The sequence below is a fragment of the Canis lupus genome, chromosome 11 (assembly GCF_048164855.1).
Source record: "Canis lupus baileyi chromosome 11, mCanLup2.hap1, whole genome shotgun sequence".
Classification (NCBI taxonomy): Eukaryota; Metazoa; Chordata; class Mammalia; order Carnivora; family Canidae; genus Canis; species Canis lupus.
The window spans coordinates 71,665,552-71,685,620 of record NC_132848.1 but is presented as its reverse complement, the minus strand read 5'-3'; the positions used below and the strand labels follow the sequence as shown (position 1 = coordinate 71,685,620).

The following is a 20,069-nucleotide window of genomic DNA, read 5'->3' as shown; positions in this document are numbered from 1 at the left end:
AGACTGATTTGGTCCAAGGCTTTTATGCATTAATATAGGAAAATCTGATTAAATATGAAGCATGGCAAAAGATACCTTTTTTCCATCTTTTAACCTGCAAACCTACAAGGTTTTTTTCTGAAACGTTAACTGTAATTTTCAAAACTCCTTGTAGTAGCTTTGAGGTACTGACTATCCAAGTACATGTACATTCCGAGTACAGTACAATTGAAAAGACACAGGAAGTAATAACACGGTTGTTTATTTTGAACATAAATGGGGAATTTAGAATACAAGAATAGAACTCTAGAAAAAACATTCCAGTGTACTCTGGTTCTTTGGAGTATACGGGGTAGTAACGCTGTCCACAATACTTCACCTAGGTCACACATTTTATGGCACACAAACTCAGATGAAAGATAAATTACAAATGGTTGTATCATAAGCCTAACTTCAAGAAATCTACAAAGCAAATGCTTATGCCTGTACTTTTTGTGATCTGGTAAGAAAGCCAGAAATCTTGAACCACTTTAAAACTGTAGAGAACGAGGTATACACAGGTGAACGTGCAAGGTACTTGGAAAACAACACAAGGGATGGCTTATGTGTGTCTAAAACCTTTCCTGTCCAGAGAACGTGTTTACAGCCAGAGAATAGGGAGGGATCAAACCACCGTCATCACAGTGAGGAGAGTGGATGTCAAGTCCAGTACATTTTTATTCCATTCTTCTCCGGCGGCTCTTTAAATCTTCACTGGTGTCGACTGGCGTTATTTCTTGCAACCACACAGTAAGTTACAGAACCAGTTTTCCTAAGTGCAGTTCCTAGACCATCACCTAGGAATTTAAGATACTGAGATGCATATTTCCATCTACCACTCCAAACCCACTGAAAGCACACTCTGGGGTGAGGCCCAGCAGTATTTTAAGAGCACTCCAGGTGATTCCGATGCATATCCAAGTTGGAGAACCACTGGAGTAGAACTGGTTTTCAGTCAGCTCCTGCATAATTTTTACCAGTCTCTTCTGTACAAAGATGAATAGCGTGGTCTACTGAAGTAACAGGTTCTGATAGTAATTTTCTTCCAATAAAAAAAAAAAATCTTTAATCCTGTATCCATTAAATCTATTATGCCCGATCATCTGTTTTGCCCTGAAGCTGTTTCACATGCCCTGATGGAAAACTTAAAAAAGCTTAGAGTAGGTCTGATATAATGGCAACATCTTAAATTGGTGTTATTGTAAGTAAATAATCTATCCCATTGCAAAAGTCTGTGAGTGATAGAAATTTTCATTACCAATTTTTATTTACCAATCTTTAGCATACAGAGAACACAGTATTACATTCTCTACAACATTGTCCTCATTAAAACCACAAAAGGAAAAATGTGACTGCTTCTTAACATACTTGTTAAGAATAAAATTTTTAAAAAGCTGACCCTTTGACAAAGTGTAATTTTAATCCCTGCCTTTACATCAAATGTATTTTTGGCAGTTTTATCAGCATATTAATATTCACAACTGTAGTAATCATTTTAAGAATCCGTGTTTTCTTACACCATCTTGCTAAAGTAGCTACTGCAATAATCTTACAGGACTTTTTCTTTTCCAACAATAGGTGTTAACTTTGTTACAGTTACTTTTAGAATTCACTTCTGAGCTTTTACTCAGAAGTTCTGTCGTCCTAATGACTAAGGACAGCCATTCATGATCTCTTTATCTGATACAGAACTGGTTCTGTTAGAATCACTTGAGCTTTAAGATATTAGAGGTTATTCCGTCTGCAGCCAAAGTTGAGAACTGCCTTAGAAACAAGATTTCAGCAATCATTTTCTCACCCCAAATGCTAGTTTTAGAAGCATTTAATAGTTTGGACAGTTGCTGGATTTGATCAAGTGTGGTATTCGGAGTCTCGTACTCCAGTGTCCACTGCTCTGGAATAATCCAAGTTGCCTGTTGTCAGACGGACCGCGCTTACTGTCAAGATCACTACTAGAGTTCTTGTCGAGAGAAGTCCTTCTTCACAAAATGAATCTGCTTTGATAATGGATTAGGTTTCCTGGGACTTTTAAGGCACTGAAAACCCTTTGGAGATGTCTTAAACCCCCGCATCAGTGATTCCCAACCCAGGTTGCACCTTAGGGACTTTTTAGCTACAATGCTGAGGTCCTATCCTCAGTCCGTTAAATCAGAATCTCTGGTTGCAGGGTGGGGGAGGGGGTAGTCTATCGATAATTGTTAAAGCTCCCTAGGTGAGGATTCGATGATAGAATGCCAATCTCTTAAATCAATCGCCTATGTATTTGCTTTCATTTTACTTGGGATTTTTTTGTGACAAAGTTAAACTACTAAGGCTTCCGAATCTCACCCCTAATAAAATCAAATTAAAATCAAAATCAACAATTGAACATTCAGAAAGTCAAGGCTTCTGGCATGGGCACATCTACTTTGACAAAAAGGCATAAATTAACTAAAGCCAGGCATATGACCAGCTCCCAGAGTAGTCTTAACGATGTGACGAAGGTCACTGACCGCTGTGAAGCACAAGTGAACTAGTCCCCCACTAAATTCTTCAAGTGCTCAGCTTTAAATGCTCTAAGGTTTTACTCAAATTCCAGGGCCCCCACCCCCCAGACCTAGTAAATCAGAATCTCCAGAGGAGCTGGAGAACCCACATGTTTAACAAACTCCAGGCGACTCCATACTGTGATGGGTACTAAGAGAGTCCAGAAATTTTGGAGAGGGCATAAATGGAGTAGTTAACACCTTCACACTTCATTAGAAACTTGTATTTCCTCCTAACTCACTGGGTTTACTTTTGTTAAACAGACTAATTTATGGCAAAACATGATTCAAAAATCCTCTCTGCTCAGATTGTGTTCTTTTTTGCTAGAGACACTCCATTTGGAACCAGGAGGGGGGAAAGGTGACTGTTCTCTCATAGCTCAGTTTTGAGCTTCTCATATAAGTCCTCCTGGTCGATCATGTCCGTGTGGCCATTCCAGCGGTGATAGGCGAGCAGCGCGGCATTGTGGGCCGCAATGGCACTCATCTCCATGGCGCTCGCTGCGCACTCGATGCCGTTGAGGTAGTAAAGTCTGTCATGGAGAATGATGGAGGGGCATTTCTCTGGAGGCCTATAGTGAGGATACGCAAGCCATGGCTGCTTCACGGCATAATCATAGGACAAAAAGAGCTTTAGTATTTGTTCTTTAGTGAGAATTTCTTGGGAAAAGATCTTCCAAACGTATCCCCTATCTCCTAATGGTTGAGGACTGTCATTTTCTGTTACAGAGGACACAATCCCAATGCTGTTAATGAACAAATCTGAATTATCGGTGGTTAAGATTGTACTGAGATCGAATTTGTCTAAGGCTCTAGAGCTAAAAAGAGTTGAATTCAACTGCCCCTTAATTAAAGTTGTCACTATATGTTGGTAATACTGATGGAATTCCTCAATTGGAGGATCAAAGTTGAGGAAAGTTATATTGGACATTTTTCGATTCAATGGAGTGGCCACCAAGACAATGTCGTAGAAGTCTGAACGGGTCTCAGATCCACTTTGGTAGATGACTTCATACATCTTTGCAGGATTTCCTAGAGGAAAGCATACATTTTAGTATTTCTAGCATACTATACACCTTCCCAAAATAATTTTATTACCTTAATAAGTTGATAAGGTATAAGATAGTTAGATAATTCTAAAGATTCAAAAGTTTTACCCTTTTAATATAACTGCCAAATTGAGCCCAGTTTTCTACTGGAAGAGAAATAATACCTTGTCAAGAAGTACAAAATATGGAATGATACTTTTAAGAATCAGACTATTTTTATTTTTATTTTTTTAAAGATTTTATTTATTCGTGAGAGACACAGAGAGAAAGAGAGAGGCAGAGACACAGGCAGAGGGAGAAGCAGGCTCCATGCAGGGAGCCCGATGTGGGACTCGATCCCGGGTCTCCAGGATCAGGCCCCGGGCTGAAGGCGGCGCTAAACTGCTGGGCCCGGGGCTGCCCAAAAATGAGATTATTTTTAAATCGAGGGAGACGTGCTTCCGTACTTGGCACATCTGGGAATATCTGTGTAACCCCATCATTTGGAACTGGGAGACCACAGGAGAGTGGCTTTTCTCTCTGAGCAATGATTTTCCAGAGGGCAAATCAGGAACACCAAAATTTCAGGCTCACCTGTGTGCTTGGTCCTTGTTTTCTCCTCTATGTACAGAACTGAGCCAGCTATGAGGTTGCTTCGGGAGGCCCGGAGGAGCCCTGAACAAACCAGCTTATTGCCACCTTGCACTGCCCACAGGCCGGAATCCGCACAGGACATGGACACTGCGCCTGCCCGGCCGGGAAAAGTGCGTTTTAGTTCTCACTCGAGGAAAGGTCTCCTGCCCGTTCTCTTCCCAACTTAGGGGAGCTCTGCTCCAAAGCTGCCAGACATTGCCAAGCACCCCTGGGGGCAAAATCTCTGGAGGCTAAGGCCTCCCCCCACTGCAACGGCACAGACCCACCCAGGCACGACGTGAGACCCGACTGGGGTGTCAGAGCAGGTACACGTCCCCACGTCCTGGCCCCAAGTCAGGCCTCGACTTACCCACAAAGCCGTTGATGTTCATGCTTTGCCCGTAATTGACCCGCATGACAGGCGCGACAATCTCATCGAGGAACTTCTCAGAGAAGCCTGCTTTCTGCAGTGTTTCCAGGAGCGTCCGGTTAAGCATTCCCAGGAACTCGTCCCCGCCTAGGGAGTGCAGCAGCCTCTCGACGCTGCTGAAGGCGTAGTCGTGGGACTGGTAGCGGTAGATCCTGTGGGAGAGAGCGGCCACTAGGCCCCAGGCAAGACTCGGCGTGCAATCGGCGGCGCGCTCCTCGGGCTGCCCCGGCCCGGAGCCCCCCACCCCCAGGCCCCCGCCCTTGCCGCCTCTTCTGCATCAACAGGTCACCGCCTCACCTTGAAGGAGTCGCCGTGTCCTACGTCCTGTTCTCATTCCGCGTGTTCCCCCCAGCAGCGGTCAGGCACGTCTAAGGTCTAAGGTATCCTGCCACCAGACGAGGCCCTCCCCCCCCACCCCCATCCAACCGAAGTGTAGGCTGGGGGGTCGGTTCACTCCTAGCATCCGACACGCCACCCTCAGCTCATTTAATTTCAAACTTCAATGTTTTCACTTCTGCTTCTCCCACCAAAGAAGAAAACACTGGCAGTCTTTCCAGTCTTCCCAACATCTCTCTTGCTACTTCACTCTCATTTCCCAGATCTTAACTCAGGATTTATATTCAAACAACTCAGATGAATAACTGATCTACCTCTCTCCAGTTTCTTTTCTTTTTAGACATTTATAAGTCTCCCAGAAACCCTAAAATACATCTCTAGTCTTTACTGAGTTATACAAAAACAACTTATTGCTGCTTACTACATAAACTCCTGACCTTCAGGGAATTTTAGAGTCTAACTCAAGTCTAACTCCTCTGCTTTAACTACAAATAGAGAAACAAGTAAGAGGGCCCAAAAGCCCCGTGACAAGTACAAGTCTCCAGCACCAGCTGCCCCCCGGCCTCAACCACACACCCACCCTCCACGTGAACACGCCTGACCCGCTCACTGACCCCTGAACATGCTGCGCATGGCTCCCCCACGCTGCACCACCTCCTCTCCAGCTACAATACACTTGGAGCTTGAGCCCCACTTCCCCTGCAAAGTTGCCCAACTATTGCTTAATTTTTAGAAAATACCACCTGACATTTTCCTGAACTTCATGGACTTAAAGAAATATCCATGCAGTAATTCAATATGTAATTTTTCAAGTTGCAAGTGATAAAAAAAATTGAGAACAATATGACTCCTTTCCCTCCACGTGCTTGCCGTTGGTGACAAGTAATAAGGCACATACATAGGTCAGTATATGAAGCAAAGAAAAAAATAATGCCAGAGACGGATCTGTATCAGTGATCGGGGGGGGGGGGGGGGGGGGGGGGGGGGCGGGGAGGGGGGGTTGGGTTACACCAACTTTCTTCTTCTCTCCCGGTTGTAATTTTGAGCAGGGACAGTGCCACAGCCGCTTCAGTATTACCTACTAACAGTGCAGTATCCAAAGTACTGAATACATTTTTGTGGGGAAAACATATCAGTGCCCAAACTGAGAAACTAAAATAACTCCTTCAACCACATCAAATGGTTTTTAGTCCCTCGGGAGTTTTAAAAAGCAGAGAACGACAACACTGAGTTCTTTAGGAAACAGACTGAATATCTCATAAAACATAGACTGACCTTTGGCTAATGGTCAGCAAGACAAAACAGTAGCCAATTAAGTGACATACAGCGTATCCGAGAAACGAGTCCGCGCCACCTCCTGCCTGCGACCCTGCCCCACTCAAGCCTCCAGCAAAGGCCTCCTAAACCTGAGACAACGGAGGCCGTAGGAACAGTGAGCACTGCAGCTGTTTTACAATACTAGTTGCGTTAGTACATATTTGCTAAAAAGCTAGATGTGTAAAGAAAAAAAAAGCTAGATGTGTATTTCTATGAATCAAGCTGCTTTCCAGCCCTTTTTTTTCTAATTTTTTAAAAGATTTTATTTATTTGACAGAGACAAGGAGAGTGAATGAGACCACAAGCAACGAGGGGGAGGGGTGGAGGAGGAGGGAAAGCAGTCTCCCCACTGAGCAGGGAGGGCTGCTGCAGAGGGGGCTCCAGCTCAGGACTGCGGATCGGACAGGATCAGGACTGGAGCCAAAGGCAGACACAACTGACTGAGCCACCCAGGCGCCTTTTTTTTTTTTTTTCTTTTTAAACTACATTTGGATAACCGTTAACATTTATTCCTTAAACAAATATTTATGGAGCATGAACTGTGAGCCAGGTATTCCAGGTGCCAACGATACAGAGGTCAACACAACAGAGAAAAAAATCCCTGATGGAGCTAGTGTTCTAGTTGGGGAAACAGGTAGTAAAAAAATTAATGTGAGTAAATTATTTAGAAGTTTAGAGGATAATAAATGTTAAGGAGAAAATAAAAAAGCCTGAGAAAGCTTAGAGTTGCCAGAGTCTCAACTCTAAATAAGATGGCCCCCAAAAACAGAATGGTCAAAGAAGGCCTCACTAAGAAGAGAACATCAGGGCAGAGACCTGAAGGAGGTGAGCGCTGCAGTATCCAGAGGAGACAATATTTCAGATAGAGGTAAGAGCAGTGCAAGAACCTGACGACAAAGCAGGCTTGGTGTGCTCAGAGAACCATGAGGCCAGTGCAGCTCACGCAGATCCAGGACAGCAGGAGGAGGCACAGTCAGATGGGGGGGCGGGCAGTGAGACATGAAACACTTCTGGAAGAGTGGAGCAAGGAACACTGGCAAAAGTCAACATCAACTTTCGCAACACTGAAAATAAGCCAAAGACTTGTCAAAATCCCAGGAGTATTTTCTCCAGAGAAATGGCTGAATCTCAGTAGGAACAATGAGCCCTGTGGCATCTTAACCTACACCTTATCCCCGTCCCCACTTGCCAGCAAGGTAGCCTTCCAAACCAGCACTTGCAACCGTAACACCTGTGAAGCCCGCAACCTGGCAGCCACCGGAGAGGTTAGGACAGGTCTGCGGATCCTCCAGTGCCCACCCCAGGGAAGTGCCATTGGACCTAGCTGGCAGCTCACTGAATAGCTCTACCCTTGGGGCTTGTCTCTACAGACCTGATTCAGAGCTTGCTCCCTACAAACAGCCCATCCCCAGGGCATCTGTCCCAAAATAATCACTGGCAATTTAAAATCACAGCTACTGGGGCGCCTGCGTGGCTCAGTGGTGGAGCGTCTGCCTCCAGCGCAGGGCGTGATCCCGGAGTCCTGGGATCCAGGTCCCTGCATGGAGCCTGCTTCTGCCTCTGCCTGTGTCTCTGCCTCTCTCTTTGTGTCTCTCATGAGTAAATAAATAAAATCTTTAAAAATAATAATGATAAAGTACTAGAGCAAGTTTGTGAACAATGTCTCCCCAAATATCAAGACTCGAACTATTTTTTTAAATTCTAGAGTTGAAAAGTATCATATCTGAAATTGAAAATTTCCTAGAGGGGCTCCATAGCAGATTTGAAATAGAAAAATCAATGAACTTAAAGATACACATAAACTGAAATTATACACTCTGAGAAACAAAGAAAATAGATAAAAATGAGCAGAGTATCAGAGAACTGTGGGACAATATAAAGCATATCCACATACACATAATGGGAATGTAGAAGGAGAGGCAGGTAAAAAGGGTGGGGTGGACAAAAAAATACTTGAAGAAATAATGGCCAAACTTCTAGAAACTTCAAATCTGGCCAAACTTCCTACATTTGAAAGAAAACATTAACCTGCATGTCCAGGAAGCTAAATCTAAGCAGGATAAATTTAAAAGATTCACACCCAAATATATAATAGACTGGAAAGATATAGAATACTGAAAGCAACAAGACAAAAGTAACTAATCCAGAAAAAGGGAACTTTAATAAGATTAACAGCAGACGACTACTCAGAAACCATAAAGGCGGAATGTAGTGGATGACATATTCAAAATGCTGAAAGAAAAGTCTATCAACCAAGTGTTCTATATCCAGCAAAACTATCCTTCAAAAATGAAGAGAGATTAAAATAATTCCAGATAAACAAAAACACAAAATCCAATACTGCTAGGCCGTCTCTCAAAGAAATTAGTTTAGAGAAAGACCTTCAGGCTGAAATACGCTAGACAGAAACTCAAATCATCATCGGGAAATGAAGAACACTGGTAAAAGTAACTGCATCAGTAAATATAAAGGTATGTATGTTTACCATTCTTTTCTCCTATCTTACTTAAAAGACAAGTGCATAATACAGTAATTAGAAAACTAACGGGATCCCTGGGTGGCACAGCAGTTTGGCACCTGCCTTTGGCCCAGGGCGTGATCCTGGAGGACCCCGGGTCTCCAGGATCATTTTTTTAAAAAAAAATTTTAAGATTTAATTAATTAATTAATTTACTTATTTATTCATGAGAGACACAGCGAGATAGAGGGGCAGAGACCCAGGCAGAGGGAGAAGCAGGCTCCATGCAGGGAGCCGGATGTGGGACTCGATCCTGGCTCTCCAGGATCATGCCCTAGGCTGAAGATAGATGCCGAACCACTGAGCCACTCAGGTGCACCTGAAAATACATCTTTAAAACAAAAGAAGGTAGGGGCGCCTGGTTGGCTCAGTCAGTTGAGTGTCTGACTCAGATTTCAGCTCAGGTCATGATCTCATGGGTCATGGGATGGAGCCCTGAGTCAGGCTCCCTGCTCAGCAGAGAGTCTGCTTGAAGATTCTCTCTCTCTGCCCCCCACCCCTGCCAACTTATGCTCAAACTCTCCCACACACACATGTGTGCACACATGCACTCTCCCTCTCTCTGAAATAAATGAATTTTTAAAAATCAAAAGAAGGCAGCAATTAGAAGATGTGTTCTGGAGATCTAATTCACAGCACAGTGATTATAGCCAACAATAATATATTTTCAAAGTTGCTAAAAGACTAGATCCTTTTGGGCAGCCCGGGTGGCTCAGCAGTTTAGCGCCGCCTTCAGCCCAGGGTGTGATCCTGAAGATCCAGGATCGAGTCCAACGTCAGGCTCCCTGCATGGAGTCTGCTTCTCCCTCTGCCTGTGTTACTGCCCCCCCCCATCTCTCCTTTCTGTGTATTTAAATAAATAATAAAAAATCTTAAAAAAAAAAAAAAGACTAGATCCTTTTTTAAGACTTTTTTAACATTTTATTTTAGGGGGGAGACGGGGCACACAGAGGAGAGAGAGAATCCTAAGCAGGCTCCATACCTACTGTGGAGCCTGATGAGGGTGTTCATCTCACAACCCCGAGGTCATGACCTAAGCCAAAATCAGATGCTTAACCAACTGAGCCACCCAGGCACCCCTAAGATTTTTTTTTAATTTATTTATCTATTCATGATAGACATAGAGAGAGAGAGAGGTAGACACAGGCAGAGGGAGAAGAAGGCTCCATGCCAGCAGCCTGACGCAAGACTCGATCCCAGGACTCCAGGATCGCGCCCTGGGCCAAAGGCAGGCACTAAACCGCTGGGCCACCCAGGGATTCCCCCTAAGTAAAATTTTATTTTTAAGTAATCTCTACACCCAACACGGGACTCAGACTCAGAACCCTGAGATCAAGAGTCACATGCACTACCCACAATCCAAACAAGCACCAAACAAGCACCGAAGAGACTAGATCTTAGATGTTCTCACATCATAAAAGAAATAACTATGTGACAATGAAGACATGTTAACTAGCTACAGTAGTGATCTTACTGCAATATATAAATGTATCAAATCAATCCATCCTACACCTTAAAGACATGATATTATCTCAATTATATCACAATTTTTTTTGAAAAGGCAGTGCATGCTAACAATGAACAATATGATAAGGAAATTACAAAAATCATCCCATTAAAATAGCATCAAGAAGAATACCACATGGGGATCCCTGGGTGGTGCAGCGGTTTGGCACCTGCCTTTGGCCCAGGGCGCGATCCTGGAGACCCGGGATCGAATCCCACGTCGGGCTCCCGGTGCATGGAGCCTGCTTCTCCCTCCTCCTGTGTCTCTGCCTCTCTCTCTCTCTCTCTCTCTCTCTCTCTCTCTCTCTCTGTGACTATCATAAATAAATAAAACTTAAAAAAAAAAAAAGAAGAATACAACATGGAGGAGTAAACTTAGCCAAAAAAAAACATGCACATGTACATGTGCTTTAGATGCTTAAAGAGGGACGCCCGGTGGCCCAGCGGTTCAGCGCCCGCCTTCGGCCCAGGGCATGACCCCGGGGTCCCTGGATCGAGTCCCGCGGTGGGGCTCCCCCTGCTTCTCCCTCTGCCTGGGTCTGTGCCCCTGTGTGTGTCTCTCATGAATAAATAAAATCTTTAAAAAAAAAAAAGAAATACACTTCAGATTCAGATGGAAATCGGTTGAAAGCAAAAAGACGGAAAAAGATCCGCGACACACACAGCAACCGGACGACATCTGGCCGCTCGAGTACCAGGGAGCGCGCCGTGAAGACACCAGCTGTTACCAGGGGCAAAGAAGGACAGGACCGACCGGAGGAGGGTTGGGCGTGGGGAGGTCCTATCAGCTCTAACCCGCGCACCTGCCCACACCGAGCCGGCAGCCCCGCCGGGAGCGCCGCCTAACTGGGGGCGAAGGGGGTTCCCACGCCCCCCACAACACGGGGCACGGCGAGCGGACGGGCGGCCAGTGGCCGGGCTGGGAACGCGGCGCAGCAACAGGAAGGCCTCCCCGCCGCGGGGGGCTGGAATCCCAGCACCGGGGCCCTGTGGTCCCGACCCCGTCCCCTCCCCTTGGCGTATCGTGGCCACCTGGCCGTCGTGTCCCCCCGGGATCCTTCTCACATCCCCCACGTCCCTGGTGTCTCCTCTGGGTTCTTCTCTTATTCTTATAGGGCCGCCGGCCACATCCATCAGGGCCCACCCTAAAGGCCTCACTGTAACTTAATCGCCTCATTAAAAACCCCATCTCCAAATGCAGTCACTCTGAGGTACAGGGGGTTAGGGCTTCAACACGTGAAGGGGGTGGGGCGTCATCCGGCCCCTAATAAAGAGGAAATAAAGAATCAGGAGATAGGATTACCTATGTCCTGTCAGGTCTTCCACGCCACTGTGCAGATTTTGGCTGTTACTCCGCATGAAATCGAGGGCCACTGAAAGTTCACTTTTCTAATTTAATTTCAAGTTACTTAACATATAGTGTAGTATTGGTTTCAGGACAATTTAGTGACTCATCACTTACATATGACTACCTCGGTGCTCATCCCAGTAATTGCCCTCTTTATACGCATCACCCACTTAGGTCATCCCCCCATTCACCTCCCACCAGCACCCCTCAGTTTGTTCTGTTAACTATAAAGCCTCTTATGGTTTGCCTCCCGCTCTTTTTATCTCATTTTATTTTTCCTTTCTCTCCCCTATATTCATCTGTTTTGTTTCTTAAATTCTACGAGTGGAATCATGATATTTGTCTTTTCTTATTTCAGTTAGTAGAATACATTCTAGTTCCATCCACATTGCTGCAAGTGGCTATATTTCATTTTTTTGATGTCTGAGTAACATTCCACTACATAGACAGAGAGATAGAGGATACATACATACACACACCCCCACATCTTTATCCATTCACCTGTTGATGGACGTTGGGGCTCTCCCCATGATGTGCCTATTGCTGACAGTGCTGCTATTAGTAGGTGCAGGTGCCCCTTGGAACCAGCACTTTTGTATCCTTTGGATAAATACCTCGTAGTGCAATGGCTGGCTCGTAGGGTGCTTCTATTTTGCCACTGAAAGTTTCTGAGCAGACAAGTAATGATGACTCACAGATTTTAAAAACACCTCTTTGGCTGCCAGGCTGAAAACAGACAGTGGTGGCACACGGGCCAAAGCAGGGAGGTGAATCAGGAGGTACATTAGCTTCCAGTTGCTACTGTAACGAATTACCACAAACTAAGGGGCATAAACAACACAAATGTATTATCTCATGGGCCTGCAGGTTGGAAAACCAAAGTCAATCTCACTGGGTCGTAGAGTCAAGGTGTCAGCAAGGCTGGTCCTTCTGGAAGCTCGAGGAAGAATCCATTTTCTTGCCTTTTTCAGTTTTTATAAATCACCTGCATTCCTTGACCTGTGGCACCTTCCTAGCATCCCCCCAACCTCCTGCTTCCATCCTCACATTTCCTACTACTCATTCTATCCTTCCACCCCCCTCCTGTAAGGACTCTTCTGATGACACTGGGCCCATCTAAATAACCAGAAGTCATCCCACTGCGCCTGGGTGGCTCACTCAGGGGAGTGTCAAGGTCTTGGTTTCAGCTCAGGTCGTGATCTTGAGGTTGTGAGACTGAGCCCAGTAACGGGCTGTGCACTCCGCGGGGCATCTCCTTGAGATTATCTCCCTCTGCCTACCCCACGTGCATGCAGACGTGCATGGGCTCGCTCTCTCTCTCTCTCTCTCTCTCTCTAAAATAAATAAAATCTTAAAAAAAAAAAAAGATTCCCACGTGATTCCAATGTGCAGCCAGGGTTGAGAACTACTGCTTTACTGAAATGCAGGGGAATCTGTTGGTCCAGACTGCTCTTTGGCAGCCTCTGTAGTTCCCAGTTCTGATTTCTGCAACACCCCAGAGTATCTCCAACACGGGGTGATATTACCAACAGAGCTGACCCTTGAGTAACCCAGGTTTGAGCTGCACAGGTCCATTTACAAGTAGGTTCTGGTTTTGTTTTTGTTTTCAGATAAATACAGTGGAGGACCACAATTGTATTTTCTCTTCCTTATAATTTTCTTAATAACATTTTCTCCTCTCCCGCTTATTTTACTGTAAGAATGAGACGTAACATACAAAACATGTGGGATACCGGGGGGCGCAGCGGTTGAGCATCTGCCTTCAGCTCAGGGAGTGATCCCAGGGTCCTGGGATCGAGTCCTGCATCAGGCTCCCTGCGTGGAGCCTGCTTCTCCCTCTGCCTGTGTCTCTGCCTCTCTCTGTGTGTCTCTCATGAATAAATAAATAAAATCTTTATCAAAAAAAATTTTTTAATTTAAAAATAAAAATAAACATACAAAACATGTGTTCCTTCACTGTGTATGTTCTTAGTAAGTCTTCCTGTCAACAGCAGGCTATGAGCAGTTAAGTCTTGAAGGAGTCAAAGTTATACACAGATTTTCAACTATGCAGGGATTAGCACTCCAACCCCCCTTATTACTCAAGAGTCATTTATTTATTTATTTAACAGTTGGTACAGCATTAAACAGAAAGTAGACGGATGACAGCACTGGAACTGAGCCAAGATTCCCTACTGGAGGCAGGGGAGGGGGTTTGGAGAGGAGGCAGAAAGGGAGGATGGCGTCACACAGGGCAACAGCTACGTCCCTCGTCCAGCAGTATTTAACTACTTTAACCACTGGCACAAGCTGGCTCAATACCAGCATTCTCTCCAACTTTCTCATAGGATCTGATAAAATTATCAAAATAAGAGTTGTATGTTCTTGATTTATTGAAACAGAAATGTAGGGTGTGTGGCCCTTTGAACCATATAAGGATCCGTGCTGTATAATCAAATATCAAAGACAGACCAAAGGGAGGCAATAATCCCATAAAGTAGAGGAACTGTTTTCTAAAATCAAAAATGGGGGCACTTGACTGATTCAGTCAGAAGAATATGTGACACTTGATCTCAGGGTTGTGAGTTCAAGCCCCACACTGGGTGTAGAGATTACTAAAAATATAAACTTTAAAATAAAAAATAGTATAATCCTCGGGCACCTGACTGGCTCAGTCCATAGAGCATGTGACTCTTAATCTCTGGGGTCAAGAGTCCAAGCCCCACATTGGGCATAGAGTTTACTGAAAAAAAAAAAAAAAAGAAGAAGAAGAAGAATCTGTATCCCATCCCTACATATTTTTCACAGTTCTACAATATCCAAAAATCACTTGAAAAGTAATTTTTTAATCTCTCACAGGGCAATTCTCTACATGTCAGGCAAGCTACTGGTAATAAAACTTACACACACGCAGGGCTGTATCTGATGCCATCTGAACCTGATTTTCCTGCTGAGCATGCAGCTACATGCCACCTACCTTCTTGACAAAGTGACTGGCTATATCTAAGCAAATTCTATATATTTCTTAGTTATTGGTTTATTGCTTGTCTATAAGAATGTATATTGAGTACAGGGACATATATATTCTAGATTCTACATCCTCAGGACCCAGAATAGTGCCTGGCCCCTAACAGTCAGTCAATATTTAATAAATGAGAAAATGAATGAATGACTAAAACAATCTGTACTGTAGCTGACTTTAATGTGCCCACTGGGAAAGTGTTTGAGGAACTGACCTAACAAGGATGTTTAAAAAGAGAAATCCCAAATTACCATAAGTCACAAAAACTAGACTATATTTATCCTCCTCAATCCTTATATCTGTCCTTGTCAACATGTGGTCACATAGGACATAGAATTTTACCTTTTTAACAATTATTTTACTACATAGAAACTCACAGTAAATGAAATATCATTAGCACTTACAAATTCAATTTCTCCAGCATCTAAAACTATAAACCAGCATAAAAATTAGCACATGTCAATAGCCTTAAAAAAAAAAAAAAGCCTGCATCTTCCAAAGCTAGACTTGTTATTTTATGTTATTTTTCCCAATTACCATAGCAACACACACAGAAAAATTTGAAAATACAGAAAAACAAAGAAGAAAAAGTGGCACCTGTATTCTCACTAACTGGAACGGTGCTGGAATTTAGTACCTCGGTTTAAATTTTTTTTTAATTTTTATTTATTTATGATAGTCACAGAGAGAGAGAGAGAGGCAGAGACACAGGCAGAGGGAGAAGCAGGCTCCATGCACCGGGAGCCCGATGTGGGATTTGATCCCGGGTCTCCAGGATCGCGCCCTGGGCCAAAGGCAGGCGCTAAACCGCTGCACCACCCAGGGATCCCCCAGTACCTCGGTTTAAATTCCTGGGGCACAGAACTGATACTCTGCCTCAGGCTACTGGCTCGCTGAAACATCAGGTCACCATTAAACATCATGTCACGATTCACTAAATTAAATAAAATATCTTATCTCTAAGTCTTATGATCCTTTCTACGAGCTCCTATACACATGACATCATTCACCTAAACAGCACCAGCTCGGTGCAGAGATTAAGAGTGAGAACTCTGGGGGCGCCTGGGTGGTTCAGTCAGTTAAGTGTCTACCTTCAGCTCAGGTCATGATCCCGGGGTCCTGGGTTCGAGCCCCTTGTGAGACTCCCTGCTCAGCGGGGAGTCTGCTTCTCTCCCTCTCCCACTGCTGCGCCCACTCGTGCTATCCCAAATAAATAAATAAAATCTTTAAAAAGAGAGAGAAAGAGAGAACTGTAGAGCCAGCATGCTCTAGAGTGGGAAGTCCAGCTCCACCACTTACAAGGTGAGTGTTCTTGCACAGTTGAAATGTCTACGCCTCCACCTTCTACATCTGTAAGAAGCTAGTAACAGTGCCTGAGAGAGCTGTCTTAAGAAGTGAAGGAGTTAACACTTGTAGAGCATTTAAGTGTGTGTGGCAAAAACTAAATAAACCGCAAAATACATTTTCAAGAGCAAAAATTAAGTACTCTTTCAATTTTCAAGTGGATAAACGGTCTGCTTATTTTATGCAAACCATTTACCGAACAATCTGACAAACAGGCCTTACAATTAGGTAGAGAACTGTTTCAAGAAACTAAAATTCCTAAAGATCATCTAACTGAAAGATCGTAGGGTAAACGGAAGGGGGAAAAATTACCTCATAAACTTGTCCAATATATCTTCTACCCACATGTGCATCCGGAGGGACTGAAATCCATAGTGCCAAATTAGTTTAATCATGTTCATTATAAACCAGCTGCTCTCCTCAAACACCAGAGTCTCTCCATTATACACCCCCAGTAGGCCGCCAGAGCTCTGGACAGTAGACAGACCTGCAGAGACAGAGAAAGGGTTAGCTAAACTCAGTGGTTTCTCTGTCGAGCAAATGAAAGAAAGTGTCATCTAAGCCACGACAGGCCCTCTATAGAGTGTGTGAATTCCGGGCTTCCCCCAGTTCTGTTAAAGCTCTATCTTTAGAACAGTGTGTAACACAGTATTCATTCACTATACCGTCCTAAAGCAGATCTCTAAAAGACTGGTCAGATGGTCATGCAGATATATCAAAATCAGACTGGCTATTTTTATTTGAAAAAGACTAAAAAGTCCAAGGAAAAGGTCAGAATACCAACTGAATTCAACTTAAAAGAACAAAACAGGGCAGCCCGGGTGGCTCAGCGGTTTAGTGCCGCCTTCAGCCCAGGCCCTGATCCTGGAGACCCGGGATCGAGTCCCACGTCGGGCTCCCTGCGTGGAGCCTGCTTCTTCCTCTGCCTCTGCTCTGCCTCTCTGTCTCTCTGTGTCTCTCATGAATAAATAAATAAAAAATCTTGGAAAAGAATAAAACAAAAAAACAGAAACGTCAGATGTGAATATCTGCTGCACAAACTGTTCCTGGCATCCAGTGGCCCTCATGGAGGAAAGAGGCCCAGGAAGCATCCATGAGATGTGGAGGCAGCAAAGGGAAAGGAGGCACCCCCATTCCTGTGCGAATCCTATTTTGCTCATTTCAGATAACTGGAAGGAGGCAAAAATTATACCATATTTCCTGAGCAAAGGGCCTGCAGAGGCCTGCCCGACTTCCCCCACAGCCTGCCCAGCTCCTGTGCTGGCAGGGAAGCAGTCAGGTGGCCCAGGTTCCCAGCACAAGTGTGGGTGCAGACGTGTGCACACAGGAGCACACGTCTGCACCCGCACCTGTGCCAGGGACTTTATGCCAGACACGGAAGCCTCTGGGCCTCAGTTTCCCAGCTGTAAAACGAGCATGCAAGGTTTCTGCAAAGTCATAGCATTCTTTGCTTCTTCAACATGAACCCAGAGGTCCGAGAACTAAGAACAGCAACCACCCCCACCGCGGCCCCACGACTGTAATTCCAGATAACTGAAGCTACAGATAGCCAGCGTCCCGTTACCAAGTGGCTCCGAGACAGCGGCTCCTAACTGAGCTTGTGCTAATCTAATCGGCTAGCAGCAGTGGGGAAGACAGTTTTACCACCTTCCCTGCAAAAACGACAATCAACAGAACTTTCGGTTCCCTATCTGATGAACCTTCCAGGGAGGGTCACACAGAAAGCTGCCTGGCTCTAGGACATTACATACCCAGGTCCTTGACGAACCGCTTCATGTGCAGATTTAAAGGATGGATGACAGAGCCTCCGGCCTCATATTCTTGCCCCCGCACGGTCACTGTGGCCAGGCGGCCTCCCACCTCTCCTCTTTCGAACACATCGATCTTCACATCTTTCCCAAATTTCTGCCGCAGATAATAGGCTGCTGAGGTGCCACCGATCCCAGCTCCAATAATCGCTATGGGTGGGGGGAAAAAAGGAAGTTTCTTTCCATCTTACGCAGCTCTGCGGGGTTTTGGTTTTGGGTAACGGATGGGGCTCGGTGCTTGGATCGTCCCTTCACCCCTGCAGGGGAGCCCGACGGAGGGGGCAGCTGCTGAAGGAAGAACCGGGAGCGCGGGCACTGCTGGGGGCGGGCGCGGGGGTCGTTAAGGCACAGACTGACCTCAGACGGGGGGGGGGGGGGGGGGGGCAGGTCCCCAGAGGCCCCGCAGGGCTCGGAGCAGGCGCCACCGGCCCCGTCACCCTTCGTGCCCCCGGCGGGGGAGGCGGGGGAGGCGGGGGAGGCGGGGGCCCTCCACGCGCATCTTACAGGCAGAGGCCGCCATTTTTGCCAAGACTGGTCCCGTCTCGGCCCCACGGATGCGCTCGCGGCCCCACAACACAAAGCTTCGAGGGGACTAGGAAGAGCGAGCCCAACGCGGCCCAAGCCGGGACCGAAACTCGAGAGCGTCTGTTTTCCGCGGTGCAGGGGCCCCGGGGCAGGCCCGGGGCGAGCAGGCCGAGCTCGGCAGCGCGGACCGGGTGACCGGGGGCGACGGGGGTGATGGGGGGCGACGGGGGGTGACGGGGGGTGATGAGGGGTGATGGGGGGCGATCGGGGGATGACGGGGGTGATGGGGGGTCACGGGGGGGCGACGGGGGGGATGGGGGTGACCAGGGGCGACCGGGAGTGATCAGAGGCGACCGGGGGTGATGGGGGGTGACGGGGGGGCGACCCAAGCGATCGGGGGTGACCGGGAGCGGGGCTCCGCGCAGCCCCCGCCGGGACCGCGCGCCCGTCACCCGCACAGCGAGGCGCCCCCCCCAAGGAGCACGCGCGGCCCCCGAGGCACCCGCAGCCGCCCCGCAGCCGCCCCGAGGCCGTGACCTAGGCGGAGGACACCGCGCGCCGCCCGGCCGGGCCTGGTGCCCGCGCGCTCCCGCACCCCTTCCGCGCCGCCCCCGGCCCCCCTACCGATCTTCTCCGGCGGCGCCCGCAGCTCGGCGCTCCCGGGGCACCCCCAGCTGCACAGCAGCAGCCACAGCCCCACGGGCGACCAGACGAGCGCCCCAGCTGTGAGCCCCATGGCTCCCGGAGCGCGGCGGTCGGCCAGCGGCGCCCCACGCTCCGCCCGCAGCCGCGAGTCTGCGCGCTCCGCACGCCCCGCCCCGCCAGGCCCCGCCCCGAGGCCCCGCCCAGGTCCGCCCGACAGGCCCCGCCCCCGACAGGCCCCGCCCCCGAGGCCCCGCCCAGGTCCGCCCCGACAGGCCCCGCCCCGAGGCCCGCCCAGGTCCGCCCTAACAGGCCCCGCCTCGGTCCTCCCGGCAGGCCCCGCCCCCGATAGGCCCCGCCCCGAGGCCCGCCTAGGTCCGCCCCGACAGGCCCCGCCTCCGACAGGCCCCGCCCCGAGGCCCCGCCCAGGTCCGCCCGACAGGCCCCGCCCCGAGGCCCGCCCAGGTCCTCCCGGCAGGCCCCGCCCCCGACAGGCCCCGCCCCCCAGGCCCGCCCCGGTCCGTCCGGCAGGCCTCGCCCCCGATAGGCCCCGCCCCTGGCAGGCCCCGCCCAGGCCCCTGCAGGCCCCGCCCCCGAGGTCCGCCCAGGTCCTCCCGGCAGGCCCCGCCCCCGATAGGCCCCGCCCCTGACAGGCTCCGCCCAGGCCCCTGCAGCCCCCGCCCCGAGGCCCGCCCAGGTCCTCTCGGTGGGCCACGCCCCCAAGGCCCGCCCAGGTCCGCCCCCGGGTCCAGCACCGGGCCCCGCCCAAGTCCTCCCTCAGCCGGCGCGGCCCCCGGCACCCGCACCCAACAGCCTCACACACCCGCACCCGGCACCCCGGCACCCAGCACCCTCTCACTCCCAACACCTCTGCACATCCGCACCCCAACAGCCCCTCACCCCACCACCGGGTACCCCCACACCCCGGCACCCCAGCACCCCGCAGCCCGGCACCGCGCACCCCAGCGCCGAGCCCGGCCCACTGGGCCCCCAAGCCCGTCCCGCCCCGAAGCGCGCGCTACTTAGGGACCCACCAGAGGCGGAGGCGGAGGCGGAGGCGGAGGCTCCCTGCTCCCCCCCCCGCCCCCCC

At 48.3% G+C, this 20,069-nt stretch overlaps 1 protein-coding gene across 1 annotated transcript; it reads right to left on the bottom strand.

Moving 5' to 3' along the window:
- Positions 1-225: 225 nt before the first annotated feature.
- PCYOX1 (prenylcysteine oxidase 1) lies at positions 226-19,141 on the bottom strand. Its single transcript, XM_072768736.1, has 6 exons — positions 18,962-19,141; positions 17,756-17,962; positions 16,317-16,491; positions 4,575-4,786; positions 4,166-4,318; positions 226-3,575 (listed from the first exon to the last, which is right to left on the bottom strand). Exons 1-6 carry the CDS (start codon positions 19,071-19,073, stop codon positions 2,917-2,919), a joined length of 1,518 nt encoding a protein of 505 aa, XP_072624837.1. The 5' UTR covers positions 19,074-19,141; the 3' UTR covers positions 226-2,916.
- Positions 19,142-20,069: the final 928 nt, after the last annotated feature.